At 39.2% G+C, this 25,090-nt stretch overlaps 1 protein-coding gene across 1 annotated transcript in view; it reads right to left on the bottom strand.

Moving 5' to 3' along the window:
* Positions 1-25,090, bottom strand: part of GUCY1A2 (guanylate cyclase 1 soluble subunit alpha 2) — a 165,329-nt gene that overhangs the window by 35,057 nt on the left and 105,182 nt on the right. The window contains exon 6 of the mRNA XM_052812664.1: positions 16,340-16,483. Coding sequence (XP_052668624.1) covers positions 16,340-16,483 — 144 coding nt within the window. The remainder of the gene's footprint in view (positions 1-16,339; positions 16,484-25,090) is intronic.

Here is a 25,090-nt window from a genome sequence, read left to right on the forward strand (position 1 = left end):
GGTAGAGAAAAGGTTTCAGAGAGTGCCAAACAGAATGTAATCATGCTTTGTTCTCACTGGAAGTTTAAGAAAAGTGAGACTGAAAATTTGAATATCAAATAGCTTCCTAGGAGATGTGAGGTTTTGTGGTAAACACATACAGAAATAAAAAAAAAAAAACAATGAAGTTTGAACTCCACATCACCTTCTTTTAATTTTCACTTTTGACAAAGTTCTTATTCACAGATAGCCCAGTGAAATGGAGACTGGTATTTTGGAGTTAGAAATAATGGAACTGTCTTCATCCCACTACAAAATTTCAGGGCTTACAATACATTGTCCGTGTTAAAATTAGTATGTGTTGAAATTAAATTAATTAGTGTTTGAGAGTTCATATAGGAAAAGGGAAAGACTTAGTCATTAATTTGGCAGATGTTTTCATGTTGTCTTGGTGCATATAAGCTAAGAATGTAAGTGATGTCCTTAGAAAATATCCATCAGTGTATTTACAAAACTATGCATTTCTCAGGCTTCCACAGGCTTTAAAGTTGAAATTGTGATTTTCGCAAAAGCTAGGTTAAAAAATAAAATCACTACCTAAAGTTGCATTCTCTTGAACACTCATGTTATTGGTTCTTCTTTCAAAAAAGTAGCTCCACTAACATATTTCAAAATTTATGATTAAAAGATCATTATAAAAAAAGTTAAACACCTGAACTATTGAAAAAAGGCAAAATTACCCTTCTTACCTTTAGTTATAACAGTAGTCTGTAAAGCTACAAACCGCTCGTGTATGCAGATCAGTCACACATGAGTTTGCCTAATCTGGCCTTTCACAAAAATGTATGTGTCTGTATACACACACACACATACGTATGGAATATTTACATATATTTAAGGAATGATTTCAGTTTGCTCTGATGATTCAGAGGTTTTGTTGTTATTATTGCTGGAACCTAAATATAATTGTGTGGGGGATGTGAAATTGGTTATTAACTGATTTTCCAAGGTGAATACCTGTTAGTATTCATTTCAGTAAGTCCAGACAGATATAGTTTTCTAGAGAATCAAAATTAGACCAATTCACAGCTCGTGAGCATCAGCTAAATGCATAGAAATTTGAAGGCCTGCAGTAATTTGGTAGTTGCGAGTCCTGCACTTTGTGATTCAACACAACTAAGGTAGATCCAGTTCTTATATAACACAGATTCCTTACATGCATTAATAATTGAAGAAACAGCTGCTACTTAAATATAATTTATTTTTTAAAACATACATAATACTTCAGGAAGCCAAGTGTCCTATAAACAAAAGCTCTCACAGATTGGATTAGACCTTCAGAACCCTCCATTCTTCAGAAAATTCATTCCATGAAATAAAATATATAAAAAGAGAAATCCAGAGAGCTGCTGAGCAATTATGGCTCATATCGATTTTAATGCCTCAGAGACATTCCACACACTTCTGGTTTTACAAGATGGTACAGTTGCACCACTTTGAGCAAATTCTTGAAGACAGGTAGATTTGTAATATAGAGAAGAAACTGTTCAATCATTCTATATATATCCCTTCCAGTCTCGATAAACTGATAGTCATAAATGACAATTTCATCTCAGAAAATCAAAGGCTGAACAAAGGTAGCTAAACGCAAATTATTTTCTACTCAAGTCAAAGGACATGAGCTCAGCTCCCAAACCACTTAGATGTACAAAGGTATAGTTAGTTAACCAAGTTTGAAATGTTTCCATGATCAAAAAACCCTGGACTATTTTTGATCAAATGAATAGGAGTTTTGGTCAAAACCACTTCTGAATAATGAAGCTGTTTTCTAAGTTCAAGCAACCAGTGTGTTGTGAGATGATGACCTTTTCATAATATTGGAAAGAAAGTGCAATAACCAGTTACTGAAGATGGCCTATACAACCAGCTCTATAAACTGGAAAAGATAAAAAGACAAACACAAGATGCAAACAGAAATCACAAATAAATAAAAGACAAACTCCTATAACCAGAGATCATAAAACCAGCTTTTTGAATAGACTACCTACTTTAAAGTTTGGAGTGAGTAGTGATTTTAATTGTCATACCTGAGATGCCCCACCGATGCCTAATCTTAAGGCCACAAAGCTCAATTATTTTCTGACAATCAGGCCACCTTCAGATGACAGCATTTTCTTCAGAAAAACACAGAAACACTTATTGGAATAACAGGGAAATATTTGTGTCATTTCATATTATGTATTTGTCATTGTCACTGTCATAGATTAGTCAAATATCAGAAAAGAATTCTTTAAGGTAATGTTTAGTAACAGTCTGCTTCACTTAAGTAAATCACATTGATGCTCCCAACAGAAGTGATGACCCTAATTCCGCAAAGTGTTGTTTGTGGCTACAGAGTGATTCCTAAAGGACCACCCTGCAGAAATAACAGTAGTAAAGCAGTAACAACAGCAGTTAGTTCCTCTCCCAAAGAACTTTAGAACTGAATGGAAGTTAAAAATCACCCTATTTTTAGGATTCTTTTTCTTCTGGTAAAGGTTTTTATTACTTCTTTTCATCCATTTTCAAAATGTAGCACAAATGGTCCTACTACAAAGTAAGCTGTCATGGAAAGAAAAACAGGTATTCTACAGAAAGATGACAGAAAAGATGTATTTTTAAAAAGGCACATAGGGATTCAGTTACTCACTTTCCATTAAAATTAATGTAAGAGGTGTCACTACTTCCACAGACCACTGAAAATTTACTCTTTTGTAAAGAACATGTTATGTCTCCCAGATGAACATCAGATTTTAACAGTATAAATATATCATCACATTACCTGGTACAGAATAACAAAACAGCCCGGTACAGGCTAGGACCTGGGGGTCCTGGTGGACAGCCAGCTGCACAGGGGTCAGCAGTGCACTGCTGGAGCAACAAAGGTAAATTGGATCCTGGGTTGCATTTGCATGGGCATCACTAGCAGGGATAGAGACATGATCATCCCACTCTACTCGGTGCTTGTCAGGCCGTGCCTGGAGTATTGTGTCCAGTGCTGGCCCCCACTATTCAAGAAAGATGCTCACAAACTGAAAAGTGTCCAAAGGAAAGCCACAAAGATGATCAATGGGCTGGAGAACCTGCCCTGTGAGGAAAAGCTGAAGGGAGTTAGGTCTTTTCTCCCTGGAGAAGAGAAGGCTTGGGGGGACTTCATCCCAGTATTCCAGTACTTAAAGGGCAGCTGCAGAGGGCAGAGGCTCTCTCTCCACAAGGAGCCACATGGAGATGACAAGGGGCAACAGGTACAGTTTGAATGGGAGAGGTTTCATCTAGACATATGAGACAATGTTTTACACTGAGAACAACCAATCACTGGAACAACTTCCCCAGGGACGTGGTGGAGTCCCCGTTGCTGGAGGTTTTCAAGATGCGATTAGACAGGGTGCTAGATAATCTCAGCTAGGCTTCTTCTCCCACAAAAAGCTGGACCAGCTGATCTTTCAAGGTCCCTTCCCACCTGGGCTGTTCTATGATTCTATGACTTTTGATAAGCTTTGTTTTAATCAGTTTCTGTCATTTTAGATATTAAGATAATGGTGAAGGCTTTAACCAGTATTAGAATATTTAGCTAAATGTCAAGAATTTTCTTGCTCACTCTAGGAAAACTATATCCCAGTAAGAAATTATCCAGGGCCTCGTGTTTCCTGGTGTGGAGGTTTTGCAAGAAGGAAAAATGGGATCTCAGAAATACACCACTTTCCATCTTCCTCCTCAGAGTTTATTCTTTTTCCTGTAACAAAGCTTCAAACCTAGACAAAAATCAGGTCTTCCTTCAGGATAATTATCACTTGGGCCCCTCCAAGTTCTGCCAGCTGGGAGAAATCCCAGTACATCCTAATCCACTTTTTTTTTATACCACTTTCTCCTTTCTTTTTATTGACCTAATCAAATAGGTCACATGCAAATAGGATGAAGCCAAAGAGCCCTTTAATTAACTGAGCATTCTTAGATTATTTGTGCCTTGTTTTCCCTTCTCTATTCAAAACTAATGTCCTTGCTCTCCTCTCCTCTCTTTCTAAAATATTAAAGCAAAACCAAAACCCAAATATGAGATATACCAAAAAATGGAGATTGTTTTGTTTTTAAAAAAAAAGTTCAGGTTATTCAGTACGAAGTCTCTGAAGATGATTATTTACATTGAATGACTTTTACCTTAGTTTAAGGAAGATATTTGAACAGAAGAGGCTGTCGCAAGTTCCTCTGAAGTATTGGCATTTTTTCCAAAATACTCTTATGTCTCATATGAAAGGAAGCTGAAATACCATTAAAAATTTAGTTTATGGATTTATTTTTGACAGGAAATGCATTCTTCCTCAGGGAACTAAACTTCTGAAACAGTTGAACAATGTTGCTGAACTTGTCAGCTTCAAACAGAAGGCCAAGTATAATCCTCCAGCATCCACCCCCCCATCTGAACCGTTCACTCAAATATAGCACAGTGTAATGACTCACTGTTTAGCACAGAATAATGACAACAGTTATGCGATAGAGTTTTTTAACCAGTGCTTAAAACTGCAGACTTTGACTTTTCTTCTCAGAAGTGGGTGTGTTGGAGGGAATGAGGGAATACAAGTAGAGAATTGCCATTAACAAATATACTTTCTTCATCTTAATCTTGCAGAGGAGATGCTGGCAGCTGCTTCTAAAAATCCTGTAACTGTGGATGCCAGCGTATGAAGCCAGAGCTGCATAAAGGTTAACATATCTACAGGATTACCCAGTGGGGCTGAGAAAGACACTGTTCTCCATGAGACAACCCAGAGGCAGCTCTTCTGGGACTCTGTGCAAGGCTCTGCTTGCAATCCAGGGTCAGAAAAGACAAGGACTACTGAGGTGCTCCTCCTTGCAACATGAAAAATCTTTGTGTCAAGAGGGATCTTTCCTGCAGTGAGCATAATCCTCCCAGCAAAATTATATTAAAGGGACAAGGTAACTAATAGGTCACGGAGAGGAGAGCTATGCCCTTTAAATGCATAACAGAAGGTATGCAGTATAAAAAAGTGCATGCAGCTCAGCTCCATTTTTTTGTTATTTCCAGTGCACCTTATCCAAAACTATTCATGCAGTAGGAGACAAGGAAGAGGGGAGAAGGAGGAGATGGAAAGAGGCCCTTTCTTGAATCTTTTTCTCCAGTCTGCATCAGGGTGAAGAGAAGAGGGAGCTATGCTAGCATTCACCTAGCACATGAGTGCCTGAGTTGCATTATTCGGGAGGATGCATTACTTCTGCACACTGGAGAGCTCCTGGAGGCATAACACCATCTCTTTCTTCTGGGGGAGGGTCAGATCAAAGGAAGAGGCAGATTTGCCCTATTTGCTGCCAAAACCTGCAATTTATGGCACATTATGGCCCCAGATAAAGTAAAACATTTGGATTAGGGCACTTCACTGCTTGGACCCTTGGAAGAGAGACAGAAAATGAAGGGACATCAGTGATGTAATGGTGGTTCTGAAACAAAAATATTGCCCATTTTAGAAAAGACAATGTACATAATTGAGATTACAATAATAAATAAATATCACTAGCTCTGGACAGAAGAGGCTTCCTTCATTTTAAAGCAGGCAGACCAAAAAGCAGATGCAGACAGCTTAGTCACTAAAGGGAGAGGCAGATGCTGTAGCAATGCAGCACAGGGCAGCAGCTGCCTGACAGCATCTCAGCAGCTAGAAACACAGACACTCAGGTAGCAAACACCTCTACAACTGCAAAGGGCAAGGCATTTTCCCTTCTATGTCCCACTCAGAGGCCTCTGGGATCACCCGTGCCTATCAACACAGTGAGGTGGCAATTCAAGCCTAGCACATTTACTGTTCGTGCTTATGTGGTCAGACTGCATAAAAGTCAATAAAGCACTATTTTTATGCAAAATCTGTGCTTGTTTCTCAGTGTATTACTGCTTATCTTCTATGAGTCCTTGTAGGTTTGCATATTATCTCATATCACTACTTTTATTTAGGTTTTGTGTAATGTTTTCCATCTCTTCCCCATCTCAGGAGATAAGAAAAATAGCCTCATAGTTGATAGTGGAAACTTGACTTTTAATTTTTATATGACAGGAAGACACACTGAGGGAAGAAGAGAACAGATATTTAGGACTTAGGAGAAATAGAAGTTCAGCACTCAGCTACCATGGGTTCCCTAACCCAATTCTTTAAATAGTCATGGATAATTTTATATTACATGGTTTTATGTCTTTTTTATATAAATATATAACATCACTATACACGTGGCAATTCTCACTTTCTAAGGATTTTTGTCTATCATTCCCTTTGTCAACCTCCTGAAACTCCAGTGTACACGAGATTTAATTATTTATTCACCTGGTGGGCTGTGTTGCTGTTGTTCTTGTTATTACTGCTTGCTTTTTGCTTGAATAAAGAGTCAGTGACAATAATAACAATAGAAAATTTCAGCTTCAGCATGGAAGTTCTCCACTGACTAGAACAGTCAAAACTAGAATGTGAAGTTTTGGCAGCTGCACAAAATGCCCCAACCCAAGCCCAGGGGCAAAACAGTATCTTAGGATATCTTCTATCCTAGATAACCAACAATGTGGGTGGTTTTTTTTTCATAAAGGACACAACTTCAACACATTACTCTATTTAAAGTCTTTTTTTCCCAGGTGATTGTCCTAGTAACTAATCTATTTACTATCCTGGAGCAAGTTTTTCTCTGATCAGAAATTTGATCTGGTAAATTTGCCTGATGAAAATGTGGCAAGACATTTCTACAGAAGTTTTTGGTTTTGATCATTCAGTGTTCTCAGCCAAAAAGTGTTTTCCATGGAAAATTTCCAACCACCTCTACTACTAGCCAGACATCTGGAGTGTTATTTGGAGGCGTTTGTGTCTGGAACTGCTAAACCGTGAGAATCAGATCAGTGAGAGATGTCACACCGTGACCTTAAACTTAACCCCAGAATCCAGCTGCACATCCTGTGGCCACAAGTCCACTGCAGGAATCCAGATCTTGAAACCGTTGCTGGTTTTCCCTGTGCATGGACTTACATCACCTGGAGAAAGAAATTAAATTATCTGCTCACTGTGAGGCACTAGGACAAAGTTACAAGCTAGGAGCAACCATCATAGTAAGGTTTTGTCTGCCTTAGGGAACATGACATATGACTGAATTACAGAGCCATTTCTATACTCAGCTAAATCTAAATACTGTGAGTCACAGAGAGTTGTGAACATGCAATAGTCACTGTGGACTAATAAACAATGAAGAAGTCCACAAGGTGCCCTGGGTAACTACCCTGGTTTCTACAAGTATGCTCTATCATCTGCCATAAAGACAAGTATAAATAGAAAGGCTCTTGTGCTTCTTACTTGCAGGACAATAATGTCAGAGAAAACATGGCATGAGAGCAGAATGGTCAGGTCCAAAGACAAAACCTCTTCTCACTGATCCTCATGTTATTAATGAGCTCTCTGCTCATCTTTCAGGTCTCTTCCTCTCAGCAGTCAGAAAAAGAGTATCTTCACAGCCTTCTAGTTAATTCAAGTTGGGCTTACACTGGGTTGCCAATCCTGATACCATGCCTCTGCCCTGCAATTGCATGCACCGCAGGCTGACCCTTATGTTGTGCCGGATCAAGCCCTGGTAGCTTTGAAAATCTACCTTTATCATCTACTGCAGACTTTACCTAAGTACCTGATAAAAACAAGAAATTCATGGCACCCGAAAGAATAACCAACCCTTTGGGAAATTTCCTTCTTCAGCAGGATAAAATATCAATCTAAGTTTTCAGACCAACCTCTTCCACAAAGCTGCTGTGCACCCACTAGTCATATTAAACCCTACTTACCCTTGTTATTGCAAGACATATACAGTAACACTGTCATACAGTGGGTGCAACATATACCTGGATATGACAAAGTCCCTTCAAAAGAATAGAAGTTGCAAATAATGGGTGTGGTTTTGTTTTTTAAAAGGAATTGATAATTATTAAAATCAGACAAAAGGAAGCACTTGAGTGAAAATGACTGCGGGGCTGAGGAAAGTGAATTTTCCCTTAGGGTAGCCTAACAAAACTTGCAATTTTCCAGATGCCTGGGGAGATGCACTTTGATACAGATCAGCTCCTCTCATTTCGCATTTCCAAAGGTACCAGACTGAGGTATGGCATCATGAACTCTCCTCAAGCCCAGGGAACCGGCACCAGGGCTGACTTCAGCTCACCATCACCCAAGCATGCTTGCAAGAAAAGTACCAAGCTTCCCCCGAGACGTGCGGCTCTGAATGCTCCCCAGAGGAGTTCTGCTGCCCTGATGTTGGAAAGCCTGTGAAACTAAGAACTCTTGTACTGGCTCATTAGTAATTTTTAGTAAAAATGTCTCTTAATGCAGGTGTTTCTTTTCTGGAACTGTTTCTGATTTTTTCTTTTAACACAATGAAATTTCTAATTTGAAGTTATGCAGCCTGAAATAGGGTATTATATACGTTCCAGAGTCTGATGTAGACATTAGGTACAAGGCAAAGTTGCTAGGAGACCACAGATGGAGCAAGGAGCATCACAATAACACAGCAGCTTTTCACACAGGGCTGATGAGAATGCCTGCATCAGCAGTCAGCCTTTCACAATTTAAAAGAAACCAGACAACCTTTTAGTGCTTATGTAAAGATGTACATTTGGTGACGACCACTAAATTGTTATAAAACTAGCACACCACAATCTGAATTAAAAGAAAGGCAAGAAACACTGAAAAGCATTACACAGACAACACTCGCTAAACTACTCTCCCTCTTTCTATGTTTGGGAATGGCCCCTCCATTTAGAAACTTAAAAAAAGCATATATCCAAGCAAATGTTGGCACTTTCACTCTTGTGTTCTGGGCCCAAGTGCCATGTTACCGTAATGCAAAGGGGAATACTTAATGAGCCAGCAGAAGATGCTACGCACACTAAAATTCATTCCCCATTTCCATGTTATTAGAAAAGTGTGTCACTCTCACTGTGGACATGAGCCATTACAATCCACAGAGCCCTTTTGTCTCTTCTGTACACTTACTCATGAGGCAGAGTTTATGCTTATTAAAATTTACCACTTGGCAAGCAGAGATTAGAGGTTTATCAAACTCAGGCTTTCATTGTTCCAGTCATCACAGCCACAGGTATTTAAATAGATAACACAAACCAAAACTAATGCAGCTGCATGGCCACAAAGTCACACAGCTTAGACATGCTACAGAAACGGTTCTACTTGTAAAACATTATTTGTCACCTATATATGGAAAGTTGAAGTATAGAAAGTCTGGATAACATCTAAAATTCAAATGGAAAGGCTGTGACTGAACAAAGATTCAAACCTGTGTTTCAGTTCAGCTCCTTCCAGTGTGATCGTCCATCCTTCTGAGAGCTCATTAGCCTGTTCACCCTTGAGGTAGGATTTATCTGACAAACATTCATTCAAATATTTCCTTAAAAAGTAGACACTGAAAGCATATCAGATGAATAGACTAAAATAGCTTTACTCTCTCCATTTAAAGAGGGAGCTACAGTAACAAGTTTAGATGTAGCTGTTCATACTGTCAGTGTTTGAAGTTAGATGAGGTTAACCCCACCCTTCACATGAAGTGGTCCCTCTGCCATGGTGTTCTTCTTTCTCTAGCTGATAGATGAAGACCAGCTTTTGTGTTGACAGTGCTAATACCAGACTACACTGTTCAAGTGCAGCTTATAAATCCAATAATAAAATAGGTTTGGCAATGCACATCTGAAAGTTAGAAGCTGCAGGTGCTTCAAGCACTTGATAATAAAGAAACAACTAAGCCGAGGACCAGACTGAGCCTTACAAATACAAGGTCCCATCTACCTCACTGTCGTGGTTTAACCCCAGCCAGCAACTAAGCACCACGCAGCCACTCACTCACTCCCCCCCCCCCCCCCAAGTGGGATGGGGGAGAAAATCAGGAAAAAGAAGCAAAACCCACGGGTTGAGATAAGAATGGTTTAATAGAACAGAAAAGAAGAAACTAATAATGATAACGCTAATAAAATGACAACAACAATAATGAAAGGATTGGAATGTACAAATGATGCGCAGTGCAATTGCTCACCACCCGCCGACTGACACCCAGCCAGTCCCCCGAGCGGTGAATCCCTGCCCCCCACTCCCCAGTTCCTATACTGGATGGGACGTCCCATGGTATGGAATACACCGTTGGCCACTTTGGGTCAGGTGCCCTGGCTGTGTCCTGTGCCAACTTCTTGTGCCCCTCCAGCTTTCTCGCTGGCTGGGCATGAGAAGCTGAAAAATCCTTGACATTAGTCTAAATACTACTGAGCAACAACTGAAGACATCAGTGTTATCAACATTCTTTGCTCTGAACTCAAAACATAGCACTGTACCAGCTACTAGGAAGACAGTTAACTCTATCCCAGCTGAAACTAGGACACTCACCTGAGAATAAATTAATTGAATTGAAGCCAATATCAGCTAGAAATTTTCTGCACTACTCTATTTAGATTATTGCATGAACTAGTCATTAGCAAGTGAGCAAAAAGAAAGGTGAAGGTATGTATTTTCTTCAGTTTGTGATTACAGTATTTACAGGCCTAATTCTCACGTTATTGTAACATAATCATTTGAAAGATACATGACATTTTTCTGCTGTAGAGGGACATATTTTAAAACATGTTTTGAATTAATGTGATAGGGCCCAATCTTTATGTTTTAGACAGGAACACCTGTACACAACAAATCTACATAATTGTAGTTAATTTCAGCAGCTTCATGTAAATCATTTACTTTTCGTCTGTGTGTTCCCAGTTCTGTATCTCTTTTAGGACCACCTTCAAACACTATAAAAATAAGCAGATAATCTTAAAGAATAACCTCTTGGGACATCTCGTTAGTAAAAACTAAGTATGTTCTGCCAGAGCAGCCCTTTCAACAATAAACTGAAAAGGATGCCTTTCTGTTTCTTCGGGATATACACTGCACATTAATTAATTAGGCAAGATTTGAAGCATGATAAAAAGTGATGCCACCAATAATATCCTATGGGTTTTAACACATCAAATGAGATCTGCATTGTGACTTTTATCTGTAAATGTCAATGCTCTGGAGAATTCTTCTTACAGCATTATCTCTAGCTATTAAAATCAATGTACTTCCACTTCATCTAAAAAAATGTAGTAAAATATGAAGTGTATCCTAAATTCAAGTAACACTCACTTAAAGGTAGGAGGCAATTTTAAATCAATATTTTCAAACTACAGTCACAGAGCACTATGTATAATTAGTTGTACAGATCCTAAATCAAACAAGTGCTTCTTGACTACAAAGTGTTTTGCTGAAAGGATATAAACATATATCCAATTCTACACGCAGTGTCTGAGCCAACAGTCCTTCTTTTGTACTAAGGTCTTAGCTCATGCTAAAGTAATGGGATTTTGTCTCAAATAGAACTGATTTAAAAAAAAATCATACAGGGACCTGAAGCCTTCTCCATCACTCAGAGGAGAATGATCAGCCCATTTTCTGTTACAAATATTTATTTCGGAAAGAGCGGACTGTGTTACAACACTGATGATAGGATTTGTGGAGGCTGCTATAATATAGCTCGCTCTCTCGTTCTGCAAAACAACATTTTTTCATTACCCTGCAAATCACAGGCTATTCACACAGGTATAAGGAGTGCAGGCTCAGGGTCTCCATTCTCCTTATGCATTTCTGCTGCCTTTGGGTCTGCTGGAAGTGTCAAATGCCTAAGTACGTGTCAGCTGCACACCATGGTGCTCTCATCAGCTCTGACTCTGGGGTGGGAGCATCATCTGGATATAAACCAGACCTGCTTCATACACCTTGTCACCATCCTGAGGTCCACATGAGCATTGCTCTAAGGGGTAGATTTTTCATAAAATGTACGTGGTTATACAAACAAGGTATTTTTGTGATCACTACTATGAATACTTTTAAATGATAACTGTGTACCCAGATAAACTTCATGTGATTGTCCACCAATGCTCTTTATAGGTGAAGATCTTATCCTAAATTCCCATTTATGTGATGAGGTATTTTTTCATTCATTCATTTATTTTTTCTTTCTAACTTTCTGAGACTCTAAGTGTCATTTAATAAGATATCCGCTGCTCTCCCAGGGATGAATATTTCAAGCACTACAAAAAGTAAATATTTGCATTCTGGTGAGTTCAGACCTGAGATGACAACGTAATATATCCATCCAAGTAATTTAGAAAATACATATATTCCATAAACCATAATCATAAGACATATCTAACTGAGTAATCATCAAATAAAAAGCACTACATTTCATAATTGCAGTTAGGTTTCCCTAGAGCTGAAATCTCTACAACTGGGACAACCCAAACAGATTCATAAAGGCTCTGTCTAAAAAAATTTTGCCCCCTAAGTAATGAGCCTCTTAAACGTGCATTGTATCAATCACACCCCACAAACCTGGGGAATAACTTCTGAACTCACGGTTTCCAGTAGTGACCTCAGAGAGCTTAAAAAAGAGATAAACCTCTGGAAAAGAAAGCCCCTGCAAACAACCAAGGAGACTTTAGCATGTTTCCTTCTTACTAGAAAACACAATCAGAACAGAGTAACTGTGCTGTAATTGTTAGCCTACTAACAGAAATTGAAATTCAAATAACTGTGGTGTCATGTATTATATAAAATGGCTGACAATTATTTCTTCCTATTTAATCAAGGCTTATCAGCCAGTTTTAGAGGGGGGCGGGAGAAAACAGGACACTGTTGTTTGCTCCTGAGATCAGAAGGTCTCTTATTTTTAGGAATTGCATTTTGGAAAATTGTCTCAGACTTAGTGGAGTAATTATCTTACTTTTTCAAAATAGCTACTAGACTATCCTGAGGAATAAAGTCAGAATTTAGTCACAGCAACTCATGAAATCTGTCAAAAGATATCAAACATTGGGCATGAGGAAAACTGCCCTCTGATACCAAAGTTCTTTTCAAATATCCAAATACTGATGTAGGTTTTTTGATAAAAGAAAACAAAAGCTGCGTCAGCGTTCTGTATTCAGCATGCTTGGCAACGACTCAGGAAATGTGACTTGTGCTTGTTAACATGAATCACAGATAAGAATTAAGGTCAAAATATAGTCAAAATACTGCACTTCTTTTACCATCCATATCAACAGGACCAGCTCAAAGTAACCACATTATAGTACAATTTAATTCACTGTTTAGAAGTCAGGCCACTTATAAATGTCTTACAGCCTACATTGTGTACTTTGTATCTAATGTTCATGAATATTTAAATATGTTAATGGCTTAATTGTAAAATGTGTCATGCGGTAAGTCTCCTATTAATGGTTCTGAGCTGAGTCCATAGTAACTGTTACATATACCTAGGGGTTCTTTAAACTTCAGGTAGATTATAGAACCAAGTCCAACTCCTGACTCCACACGGGGCAACCTAAAAGTTAAACCATGTATCTAAGAGCATTGTCCAAATGCTTGAACACTGACTGGCTTGGGGCCATGACCTGGGGAGCTTGTTCCAGTGCTTGACCACTTTTTCCAAATATCCAATCTGAACTTCCCTGATGCAGCTTTAAGACATTATTAGGCATATGAAGTATTTATTAGCGGGAATCTGTGGCATGATGGGCACCTGCACATTTTTTTAAGTGAAAAACTGGCAGCTAACCAAAATACGGATCACTAGCCAATTCAACATTGGCTGGAAGGTAAAGTCATGCCAACTCAATTTAGTAAAAATGCATATGTTTTTAACTGTGACGATCACTGACACAACCACTGAGAAAAACTATGTGTTCTTTGCCATTTGTAGGAGGACTCATCTGACAGAGTGTAGAAGCTTACAGTACAGACATCCACATTTAGGCTAAGTCCATAGACTTCCCTTACAGACAACTGAGAAAATACACATTTTTAGGGCATGATTCATCTCATCCTAGAGTAGACACCTAAACTAGGACAAATTAAAGTAGACTTCTCCAAAAGTCCTTATTTCAATAGTTTTACAGGGTAGACATCCATGTGAGAGGAATCCTAACCTTAATATATTTAAAATCAAATCAAAATGCCTCTATGCAAGATAAGCTTTTTTAAACACGATTTACCAGGTTAGGTACAAAGGTAAAAACAACATTTTACAATATCACCATCCCTCATGCCCTGAAAGCTATTACACCTAAAACTGAAGACGGGACAACTAACACCCACTGAGGAGCTTCTCAGTACCTCTACTTTCAGTTTAAGTATGATGAACTGACTTTTTGTTCTGAATTCTAAAGGAAGTTTATTAGCACTTTTTGAAAATATTTGGTTATTCCTAGCATTTTATTCTATGCAAGCATTTTTGCTCTGCACTGTCTTTATAGTCTTTCTTTTATCGGTTTTCTTATGCAGCCACTGAAATCATGCGGAATTTTCGGAAAAATAGTGAGTGATAATGAAAACAGTCACAAACTGTGACTCTCAGGGTAAAACATAGACCTTCAAAATTTCCCTACAATTGCAGCAATCAATCACTCAAAAGAAGGTGAAAAGATGGAGAGGATCTGGAAGACAGCTCTCCCAGCATGTGACAGTGTAGCTAGAATGTATTAATCAGCTATAGTGATTGGAAAAATAGAGAAATCATCAAATAATCTAGAAAATCTATTTTAAAAAAGATTAAATTAACACCTGTTTGAAACAGTCTTATATCAAAACTGAAAACGCTGTCTTCTGGTTATATTCAGATACCATTTGTCTTTTAATGTTTATTCTGTGTTTGATGAATGTCCACATGAGACTTTAAGAAAATTTTCTTCAAGATCCATAGTCCAAGAGATTTTTTTCAGAAAGTTATTCTTTTGAATATGTGGACATTTTTCAATAATCAAATAAGTATCTTATTTTGACATTTAAAAAAATTCATCAGCAGCGTTGATATCTAAAAATAAAAATATTTCAACCAGATCTCAATATATTTTCATTTGAATATTGTGTTGCCTTATGTCATGGAATTTCTAGCTTGGTTGCCTTGTATCCACACTCTCCTTTCTGGGCAGAAAAATTCCTTTGGATTAAGTCTCTCTTGATTCACCACACACAGAGTTCAAGGAATATAGTTCAAGATATAACCTAACTAATAGATAGAGAAGAGTTGGAACTCCCAAGTATACAATTTTATTGCTCAAGGAGCATCATAGCAACATCCCTGAATAAATTTTTTAAACTTTCACCTCCTTTCTGTCAAGTTTTAAACCTTCAAAACAGTCTTTCAATTTTTTGGGGAAAAAAAAATAAAAAGCATTTTGGATGGAACCCTCATTTTTTAACAGACAGGAGAAATTGCAATTTACAAAGTGCATTTCAACCATGATGTAAATCGTCCCATGGGAAGTCTGTCTGGCCTTCTCATCCAGCTACATATGGCTTTTGTTATAGGCTTTAGACAGTGTTGAATAATTGTTCTACATAATACCCCCATTTTCTTTGAAAACAAAAGGTCTGTATTATGGGAAGAACAATTTAACCAGCAACAGGAGTGAGTACACATAATGAAAACAATGTGTAATCTGACCCTTGAAAAAGAAAGGCACATCTATATATCCATGGTTTTTCTTCCCTGCTGAATCTCCATCTCGTACCTAAACATTACCAGTTCCAAATGCCAGTAGCTACAAGGTTGGTATAAGATCAAAAGAAGCAGAACAGCAGTAGAACTTTAAAATGGTATAAAAGGACATGTGGTTTTCCACCTCCTGCTACCTCCTGCACCAATCTAGGAGAAGGAACTGGAATAGTGTGGGAAGGATGCACGTTAACACTGAGAAAGAGCAGGCAGTCTACATGTTCTTCTTTTATACAGGTCAACAACTATTTAGAAAACAGGCATGTGGCCCCTTAGAGCCGCAGAACTCTCTGAGTACCTCTACACTAGTGCTGAAGTTCAGATCAGGAGCCTACTTCTGAAGCGAGTTTCCCTATTGCCATCGCATACTCTGCTTTGGCTTTTAGCATGGTACAGTGCTGGATCATATGAATTGTCGTCTTCTCACACTAAACTGAATTGGAAGAAGGGCTCCAGCAGTGCATCTAATGCCCTCCAGCCACAAATAGGCATTCAATGCATACGACAAGGCGACAGCTAGTCTGTGTGGTCTATTGTGCTTACTAAAGTAAGGCATAGCTTACATGATTGTCGATGGGCACCAGTGAAATATATGTCCACAAAAAAGACTATGATATATTGATGTGATTTTAAATTCTCCTAGCAATAAACAGATTGCTACTGACAGAACACAATGGAATTAATGAGGTCCACATACCACTGACTAGCCGAGAATAAAGAGCAAAGGGGTTACCTTAATAGGGCTCCCATCTGGAGTGAGAACCTCTTCCGAAAGCTCCATCATCTTCAGTGCCATCAGGGCAATGGCTTTAGCATGACTAAGGCTTTTCTTATGGAGCCCTGCTGCAATGCAGTACGCATCACCTATTGTTTCCACCTGCAGCAATCAGACAAATCAAATGTATGATAATGAGAAGACAACCCTACCATTAGTTATCTGCAATCAAATAGCATTGCTTAAAACATGTGAGCAAAACATCCATAAAATAAGCAATTAGACAACGGAGCATAATTACCTGAGTTTGCAAACAGGTGCAGTCAAAACCTGACATGCGATTGCATAGTGGTTCATCACCGCTATAACCAAAGAAGATCATTACATCTAGAACAGTGTATGCCATCAGTTGAGAGATGACAACATTTTCCCACAGCAGTAATACAGAAAACTCTATTTTCCTAAATGAGAAATTGCTTGCAGCTTTGTTTGACACTATCCTGGCCAAGTTTGCTGTTGGGTAAGAATAGTGCTACATGATTATAATTCATAATTATTATCTGCTCTACCAGAAAAGTATATCGGGAAGAGAATTAGAAAAAGCAAAACATCACCATAAAAAACAGTGAAGAGTCTGTAACTTCTCATTAGCAAGTAGCTTTTCCTGGTATAGGGATAATTTACAAATAGATGCTATTGCTACAGACTTTTGACTTCACCTGTCTCTGTTATTTTCAAATAAGAATTGTTGCCTCTCTACTATGCAGGCTACCTGACTGTGAATTCTCTACCTTCAGGCTTCAAGTTGAGCAGGCTGATCCCTCTGGTCTCTTCAGAGAGGCCTCACCTCTCTCTTATCCTTGATTTTCTTTAAAGAAAGTTGTCCCTCAGGAGGAAGTGGGAGCAAAATAAATTGCAGAAGCCCTCTGGCTCTGGATAAAGGCAGCCTGAGAAACACTGAAGCCCTCAAGTTCTGCAGCTTTATTGACAGCATTGCGTTTTGCAGTCTGCTTCCCCACACATCTGCAAGATGCTCTGTACACAGTCCGTTAACACATGCCCAAGCAGACTTGGGCCTCAAGGATTAGTCTGGCTTTTGCTACATAACTAATCTGGCTTTCACCCTGCCTATAACACTACAGCAATGCCAGGAAAGGTTTCAGTAAAGACTAAGGTGAGAAGAAAGCATGCACTGAGCAAAGAGTTATTCAGGGAATAAATACAGCTGATTCTTCTCTCTGCAGGGGTCCTACTAATATTAGTAGACCTGGACCTTCTCAGATTAATTTCCAGTCCTGATAAACAGAATTGAAAGTAGTACCTCAAAAAGTAAGCATTACATGTAAATGTACCCCGAGTATGAATCTAGAACAGCAGTATGGGCAAATACTTCCCACCATCAAACTTACAGAAGCTGCTACAAGCCCATTGCCAAGTTTCACACCTTAGCCTTTCCTACTGATCATGCAGGAGGATATATATAAGAAGCTGAGGGTTTCTCATGAGCTGAGAGCTGAGACAGCTGTTAGAGATCCCTCGTCACTTTTGGAAGCTCGTAATAGTGCTTGTATATAGAAAAAAAAAAAAGTAGAAGCAATCACTACTGCTGTCTGCCTGCCTATTTTCCCCAAGCCATATCTCAGGATCTCTGTCCACAAGAAGTGGAGACTGCCAACTCCCTGCAGTTTAGGAGGTCATCTTTCGAAAGACAAATGGATGGGCAAGTATATTGCAATGGCTGCTGAAAAATGTAGAAACTAGGGAAGAAAACACACAAGCATAGTGAGAAAAAGTATCAGAAGTTAAAAAGACACTCTGGATGGCTAAGAAATAGATGGTAAAAAATTCTCTAAATCAGAAGGAAGAATTAGCAGAAATCCAAATAACTGTACATTGCTATTCTTACAAATTGTAGATGAACATAACCAGTTTGAATAGAAATAAAGGGTTTACTACAAAAAGAGCTGAGTCTATGCTGTCAAATACAAAAATAAAATAAAAATCCTGCTCTTTGAATTTGAATTTGAATGACTTAATTTCAGAATGACCCTTCCACTAAAGTTAGTTGCATTACACTACTGAAAGCAAGTATAGATCTGGGACCATATACTATTACTGCAATGTTCAGGCAAACCTACTTATTTTGTTACCTTCTTCCCCTTTGGAAATTTCCATAGTTGTGTGAACTAATTTGACAGCTAAATTGCACTCACCGAAAGACTAGCACCATCGGAGCTGCATTGTACATATCTGTGTACTACCAGAAAAATAGGACTGAAGCTGCCTCATGTTAATCTTACTCTGAAAATAAAAATTATAACAATACCATTGTAGGATACTCTTTAACGTGCTTATCCCTATGAAGTTTCTCTGACAGTAATAGTGGAGAACCAGGGGAATGATTAGGACTGTTGAGACTGACCTGGTAGTTGAATCTGGATGTGCTAAGTATGGATAAGGTTGTCTAATGATTTACCATCTGTGACCCTGTTTTCAGTCACTACTAAGATTTCCCCAGCTAAGCATTTAAGCTGAAATTTACATGCTGAGTACCTCCATCAAAATTTAACCTTGGTTCAGTCCTCCTTCAAAATCAGATTTGACAAATTTTCCAGTTATCTGTGTTTTTTTCCCCCAACTCCTTTTTCTAAAAAGCTCCAGGAGTTCTTATAATTCAGGTTGTTCATGGCACTTTGATTTGGTCCTCTTGTACGGAGTCATAGAATCATAGAATGGTTTGGGTTGGAAGGGACTTTCAAAGATCACCTAGTTCAACCCCTCTGCCATGGGCAGGGACATCTTTCACTAGATCAAGTTGCTCAAAGCCCCATCCAACCTGACCTTGAACACTTCCAGGGATGGGGCATCCACAGCTTCTCTGGGCAACCTGTTCCAGTGCCTCATCACCTTCACAGTAAAAAATTTCTTCCTTATGTCCAGTCTAAATCCACCCTCTTCCAGTTTATAACCATTGCACCTTGTCCTATAACTACAGGCCTTGGTAAAATGTCTCTCTGCACCCTTCTTATAAGCCCCCTTTATATATTGAAAGGCCACAGTAAGGGAGCCTTCTGTTCTCCAGGCTTAACAATCCCAACTCTCAGCCTTTCTTCATAGGAGAGGTGTTCCATCCCTCTGATCAATTTTGTGGCCCTCCTCTGGACTCACTCCAACAGGTCCATGTCCTTCTTGTACTGGGGGCCCCAGAGCTGGACACAATACTCCAGGTGGGGTCTCACAAGAGTAGAGTGGAGGGTTAGAATCACCTGCCTTGACCTGCTGGCCACGCTTCTTTTTATGCAGCCCAGGATATGGTTGGCTTTCTGGGCTGAGAGCGCACATTGCTAGGTCATGTCTAATTTTTCATGTACCAATATATCCCCAAGTCCTTCTCTGCAGGGCTGCTCTCAATTCCTTCATCCCTCAGTCTGTATTAATATTGGGGATTACCCTGATCCAGGTGCAGGACCTTGCACTTGGCCTTGTTGAACTTCAGCAGGTTGTGTGAGGACATTAAAATAGAAACTTCAATGAGACCGATACATCACACTTCAGAATTTCAGGCTGGGCCCGTCAGTGAGTCAGACACGCATGGGGAAGAAGGGGATTTCTCTTGTTTCAGCTGAGGAGCAAGAACTGGACCAGAAAAACAAAGCACTGCTTATAGCTCGCTCCACACTATCTGCCGGGTAGATCCTGAAATCACTGTGCACACCAGAGAGCAACTTACTCCATAAATATTCAAGTAAATGTCAATAGGATTAAGAGCAAAGGAAGGTACTACTCAAGGTGGCTAAAATAGCAGCACTCAGATCTGTTTGATGCTCTTCAAGATTATGATATACAGTAATGAAACTCCAGAGAAAATCACTACCATGTGATAAACTTACTTCTCAGTTTTTTACTTCATAATGTGACTATGATAGTGCATTATTAGTAGTACATTTGATTTTTATATCCTTCCTAGATACATATGCAGGAAAAGGTATTTTGCTGTAAGACTGGAATACATTTTCCTGCTTCTTTTAAAAACCAAAATATATTGTTTTCAATATTTCAGCCATTTTTGCATATGATTGAGTTTTACCTTTACTAAGATTTAGTATATTTTTGTTCTAGTTAAATAATTATTTTTTACTCCTCTTGATATTTCTAGCCACTCACTGATAGCCTGACCTACTCTTACCTACTTTTCATTCCTTTTCACTGATTTACACTCGCCATGGCCAGCTTCACTAGAGCTTTCATTAATTGGGAATTAATATATAGCACCATAGAAGAGAAGTGAGGTTGAACTTAGATTTCAAAATTAGACAAATCTATTAAAAAAGTAGGATACAATTTTTATTCTTAATTAACAAACAAAGAAGCCAGGAACCATTGCAGCTACTTACAATGCTATACAAAGGCCATCACTAACGCCGTCTATAACTCTGCATCAAGTCATTGGAAATGTCCAAAAGATTTTCAGTCAGGCCCTCAACAAATCAAAGACTAAGGTTCATAATTAACTGAAGTAGTTGTGTGTACTCTACAATTCAGAAAATGCTTCTTGGTAGATATCCTGAGACTGCTGAATACTGTAGAGTGACAATGCGTAAGACTTGCAGCAGGAAGCAAACAAAAATATCTTCTGGTCTTGGGATGTCATTTTCTATGTACCCAGCATCTGTTAGTCCTTGGTAGAGTTGAGCTCTACAGTAATTGTCTTATAGTCACTCATTTTTAATTCATGCCAATTTTAGGTGGAATATGACATGCAGATGAATCTGGTAGCCCAGCAGACAGAATATAATTTCTCCAATTCTGATGTGTCCAGAGAACGGAGGTTAATAAACTGTCCCCCGGGCAGCTCCAACAGGTGTCTTCTAACTACCAGTAGCTTAACCTTGTGTTGTGTTACATTACTTAACTGAGAAACTGGAAGTTGTAGCTGAATGATGTTCCCCAGGTATAAAGTCAGGGTGTTGATTCAGTGACAGTTTAGAAGGGAAAATGTGGTGTAGTGAAGTACCATCCCTGCTTCTGTACTCTTCCTCGTGAATGCATGAATATGCACCAGTCATTACATAGATGAACTTCTAGAAGTAATGAAGGAACTGAAGTGTCACACTTCATTTCCCAGGGTTACAGACACAGGGGGAAGTATCATCCTGTAAGTAAGTGAAACCTGCAATGGCAAATTTAAAGATTTTAATCTAAAATATTCAGGAAACCCAACAGCCTAAGGAATCTTACTAGCACCTTTTTCAAAGCACAGCTTGGAAATAAACATAAAAAATGTAATCATGGGGGGTCACTCTTGTGGCAATTCTAACTTGAAATTCCTACAGCAATCAGAAATATTAAATCATAGAATCACAGAATCATAGAATCATTTAGGTTGGAAAATACCTTCAAGATCATCGAGTCCAACCATCAACCATGCCCACTAAACCATGTTATGGAGTACTTTGCCTACGCAATTTTTGAATACCTCCAATGATGGTGACTTAACCACTTCCCTGGGCAGCCTATTCCAATGTCTGACAACCCTCTCAGTAAAAAAATTTTTCCTAATATCCAACCTAAATCTCCCTTGCTGCAACTTGAGGCCATTTCCTCTTGCCCTATCATCAGCCACCTGACAGAAGAGACCAGCACCCACCTCACTACAACCCCCTTCAGGTAGTTGTAGAGAGCGATCAGGTCTCCCCTCAGCCTCCTCTTTTCTAGACTAAACAGCCCCAGATCCCTCAGCCGCTCCTCATAAGACTTGTGCTCCAAGCCCCTCACCAACTTGGTTGCCCTTCTCTGGACACGCTCCAGCACCTCAATGTCTTTCCTGTAGTGAGGGGCCCAAAACTGAACACAGGACTCGAGGTGCGGCCTCACCAGTGCCCAGTACAGGGGAACAATCACCTCCCTGCTCCTGCTGGCCACACTGTTCCTGATACAGGGCAGGATGCGATTGGCCTTCTTGGCCACCTGGGCACACTGCTGGCTCATATTCAGCCGGCTGTCAACCAGCACGCCCAGGTCTTTCTCTGCCGGGCAGCTTTCCAGCCACTCTTCCCCAAGCCTGTAGCGCTGCATGGGGTTGCTGTGACCGAAGTGCAGGACCCGGCACTTGGCCTTGTTGAACCTCATATAATTGGCCTCAGCCCATCGATCCAGCCTGTCCAGATCTCTCTGTAGAACCTTCCTACCCTCAAGCAGATCGACCCTGCCTCCCAACTTGGTGTCTTCTGCAAACTTGCTGAGGGTGCACTCAATCCCATTGTCCAAATCATTGATAAAGATATTAAACAGAACGGGGCCCAACACTGAGCCCTGGGGAACACCACTTGTGACCGGCCACCAACTGGATTTAACTCCATTCACCACTACCCTCTGGGCTCGTCCATCCAGCCAGTTTTTCACCCAGCGAAGAGTACACTTGTCCAAGCCATGAGATGCCAGCTTCTCAAGGAGTATGCCATGAGAGACAGAGTAAAAGGCCTTGCTGAAGTCAAGGTAGATAACATCCACAGCCTTTCCCTCATCCACTAGGCGGGTCACCTAAATCCACTGAAAAGAAGTCACTGGAGGGAGAATTGGCTCTATTTTTAGTCCTGTCTCTCTCAGCAGGTTTCTAGTAAAAGCCTAATAGATAATTTTTATTTTCATTGTTACAGTGTAAAAAATTACTATTTTTTTTCACATAAGAGCCATAAATAAGTCTCTGTGCGGTTTGTTCCTTTTTAATGGGTTAAATTATACTCATATCAAGAAGGCTTCTTTGCTTACAATCAAAACTAAATACATATATACAAAAAAAAAAAAGGGTCTGAAAATTCAAAAATTGCTGTCTTCTTTCAGAAAGAAAATCCACCCTTAACAGCACATCCCTTGTAGATCCTTCACCCTCCTCTGAAGGCTACTCATGTACTATTGTTCCCATCTCCAAAATACTCACAGGGCTGCATAGTTATTTATTATCTCACTCCTAAGGGTTGTAATATTTAGTACCATTCACCCTAAAATAATCTATGGCACTGTCTCTATGGACTGCTCAATGCTCTTTTGCAAAATAAATAAATAAATTTGAAATAAAAAGTTGGATTGCCTTCACTATAGAGATAAACACAGTTAAAGTATTGTCTCTAACTCAAATTGTCATCCATAAATAAAAGCCCTTAATGCAGGTTGCACTGGTGATTTTAGTTTGAGTTGGATGTCCTGCTGAGATAAAATTAACTGCTAATGGAGCCCTTCTCAAGCCAAATCCATCAGGGAACATTCATCCCTCAGCATTTTCTTGATATATATATATATATATAAAGAAGAGATTTTTTTTTTCCCCTCACAAGGCATGGGAAAAAAAATTTGCAGTGCAATTCAGGATGAAGAACTATGGGACACTCCTGGATACCTTGATGCTATACACAGGTGATGAAGTGAATACAGGATTATTTGGAAAGTAAATACCTAAGTATTGCATAACCATCTTTTGCTCAAGGATGCTCTTCCTTGAGAAAAGAAAACCTTTCAGTGCTACATGTAAGAAGAAAAAAATATTATGCTGTTCAAAGTTTATTTGGTTTATTCTATTAACATATATAGCTTATCTATATAACTGTATCACACATACAGACTTCAGATAGGGTAACTAAACATAGATATTCTTCAGCCCTTTCCATGTCTTGATTTCTTATCCTCCTTTTATAGAGTAACAGATAATTCTTCAAATTCAGTTGAGTTTCCACATGCATCAAATCCTGCTCGTGGTCTCACATGTTTCTGTTACTTCAATCACCAGAAATATTTATTTCCGCTTAAGTAAGTATGTGTTCATAATCATTGTAATTTTAAGTTGGCAGGAAAATTTGGAATATTAAACAGTTTTTCTACGCTCCACACGCTGTTTACAGCCACAGTATATAAAATGTATATGCTATATTTAGCTGAAGAGGAGCTTATTACTAAACTGTTTCTCATCACTTATGAGTAATCTGCCAATAGCCTGAAACTCATCTACTGCTGAGAGATATTCCATAAAATTTCATTTTATAATACTGAAATAATAGCAAACAGCAGTTGCAATGATATCAGTCTCATCTTAAAGAGCTTGAGAGTGAAAAAATAGAAATAAGCAGCAGGGAAAGGGGTAATGGCTTAGCTAATCACAGTTTAATGCTCTTCACTTTCCTCACTTTTCTCACCGAGAAAACTAGCTTTTCTGTTTTGGGTGTGGCTTTTTTCCCCTGCACAGAAGAGCATTATTCTCCATCTTAAAATACCTGCCTCTCCTTTCACCTGTTGCCTATGCATGTTCCCCCTCTCCTACCCAAATACAGAGACATTGTTCTAGGTGAATGCAATGTGTACTGATTAGTTAAGACCTTTCAAAATACAATATGTAAAAAAAACCTATCTAGAATTTTACTGAGTAAATATATCTGCCTTTTCTGACAAATCTATGCTTCTTTTCCTGATAATAACATTATTTGCACTCTCATAAATCCTGCAGTTGATACCAAACTGGGGGGACCAGTCAATTTGCTCTAAGGCAAGGCTGCCATCCTGAGGGACATGGACAGGTGGGACAGATTGGCTGGCAGGAAACTCCTGAAATTCAACAAGAACATGTGCAAAGTCCTGTCCCTGGGAAGGAATTTCCCTGGAACTGATACAGCCTGGGGCCAACTTCCTGAGAAGCAGCTCTTTGGGAAAGACCCTTGGGGTCCTGGTGGGCAGCAAGTGGCACATGGGCCAGCACTGAGTCCTGGGAGCAGCATGGCCAACGAT

The sequence above is a fragment of the Harpia harpyja genome, chromosome 17 (assembly GCF_026419915.1).
Source record: "Harpia harpyja isolate bHarHar1 chromosome 17, bHarHar1 primary haplotype, whole genome shotgun sequence".
Lineage (NCBI taxonomy): Eukaryota > Metazoa > Chordata > Aves > Accipitriformes > Accipitridae > Harpia > Harpia harpyja.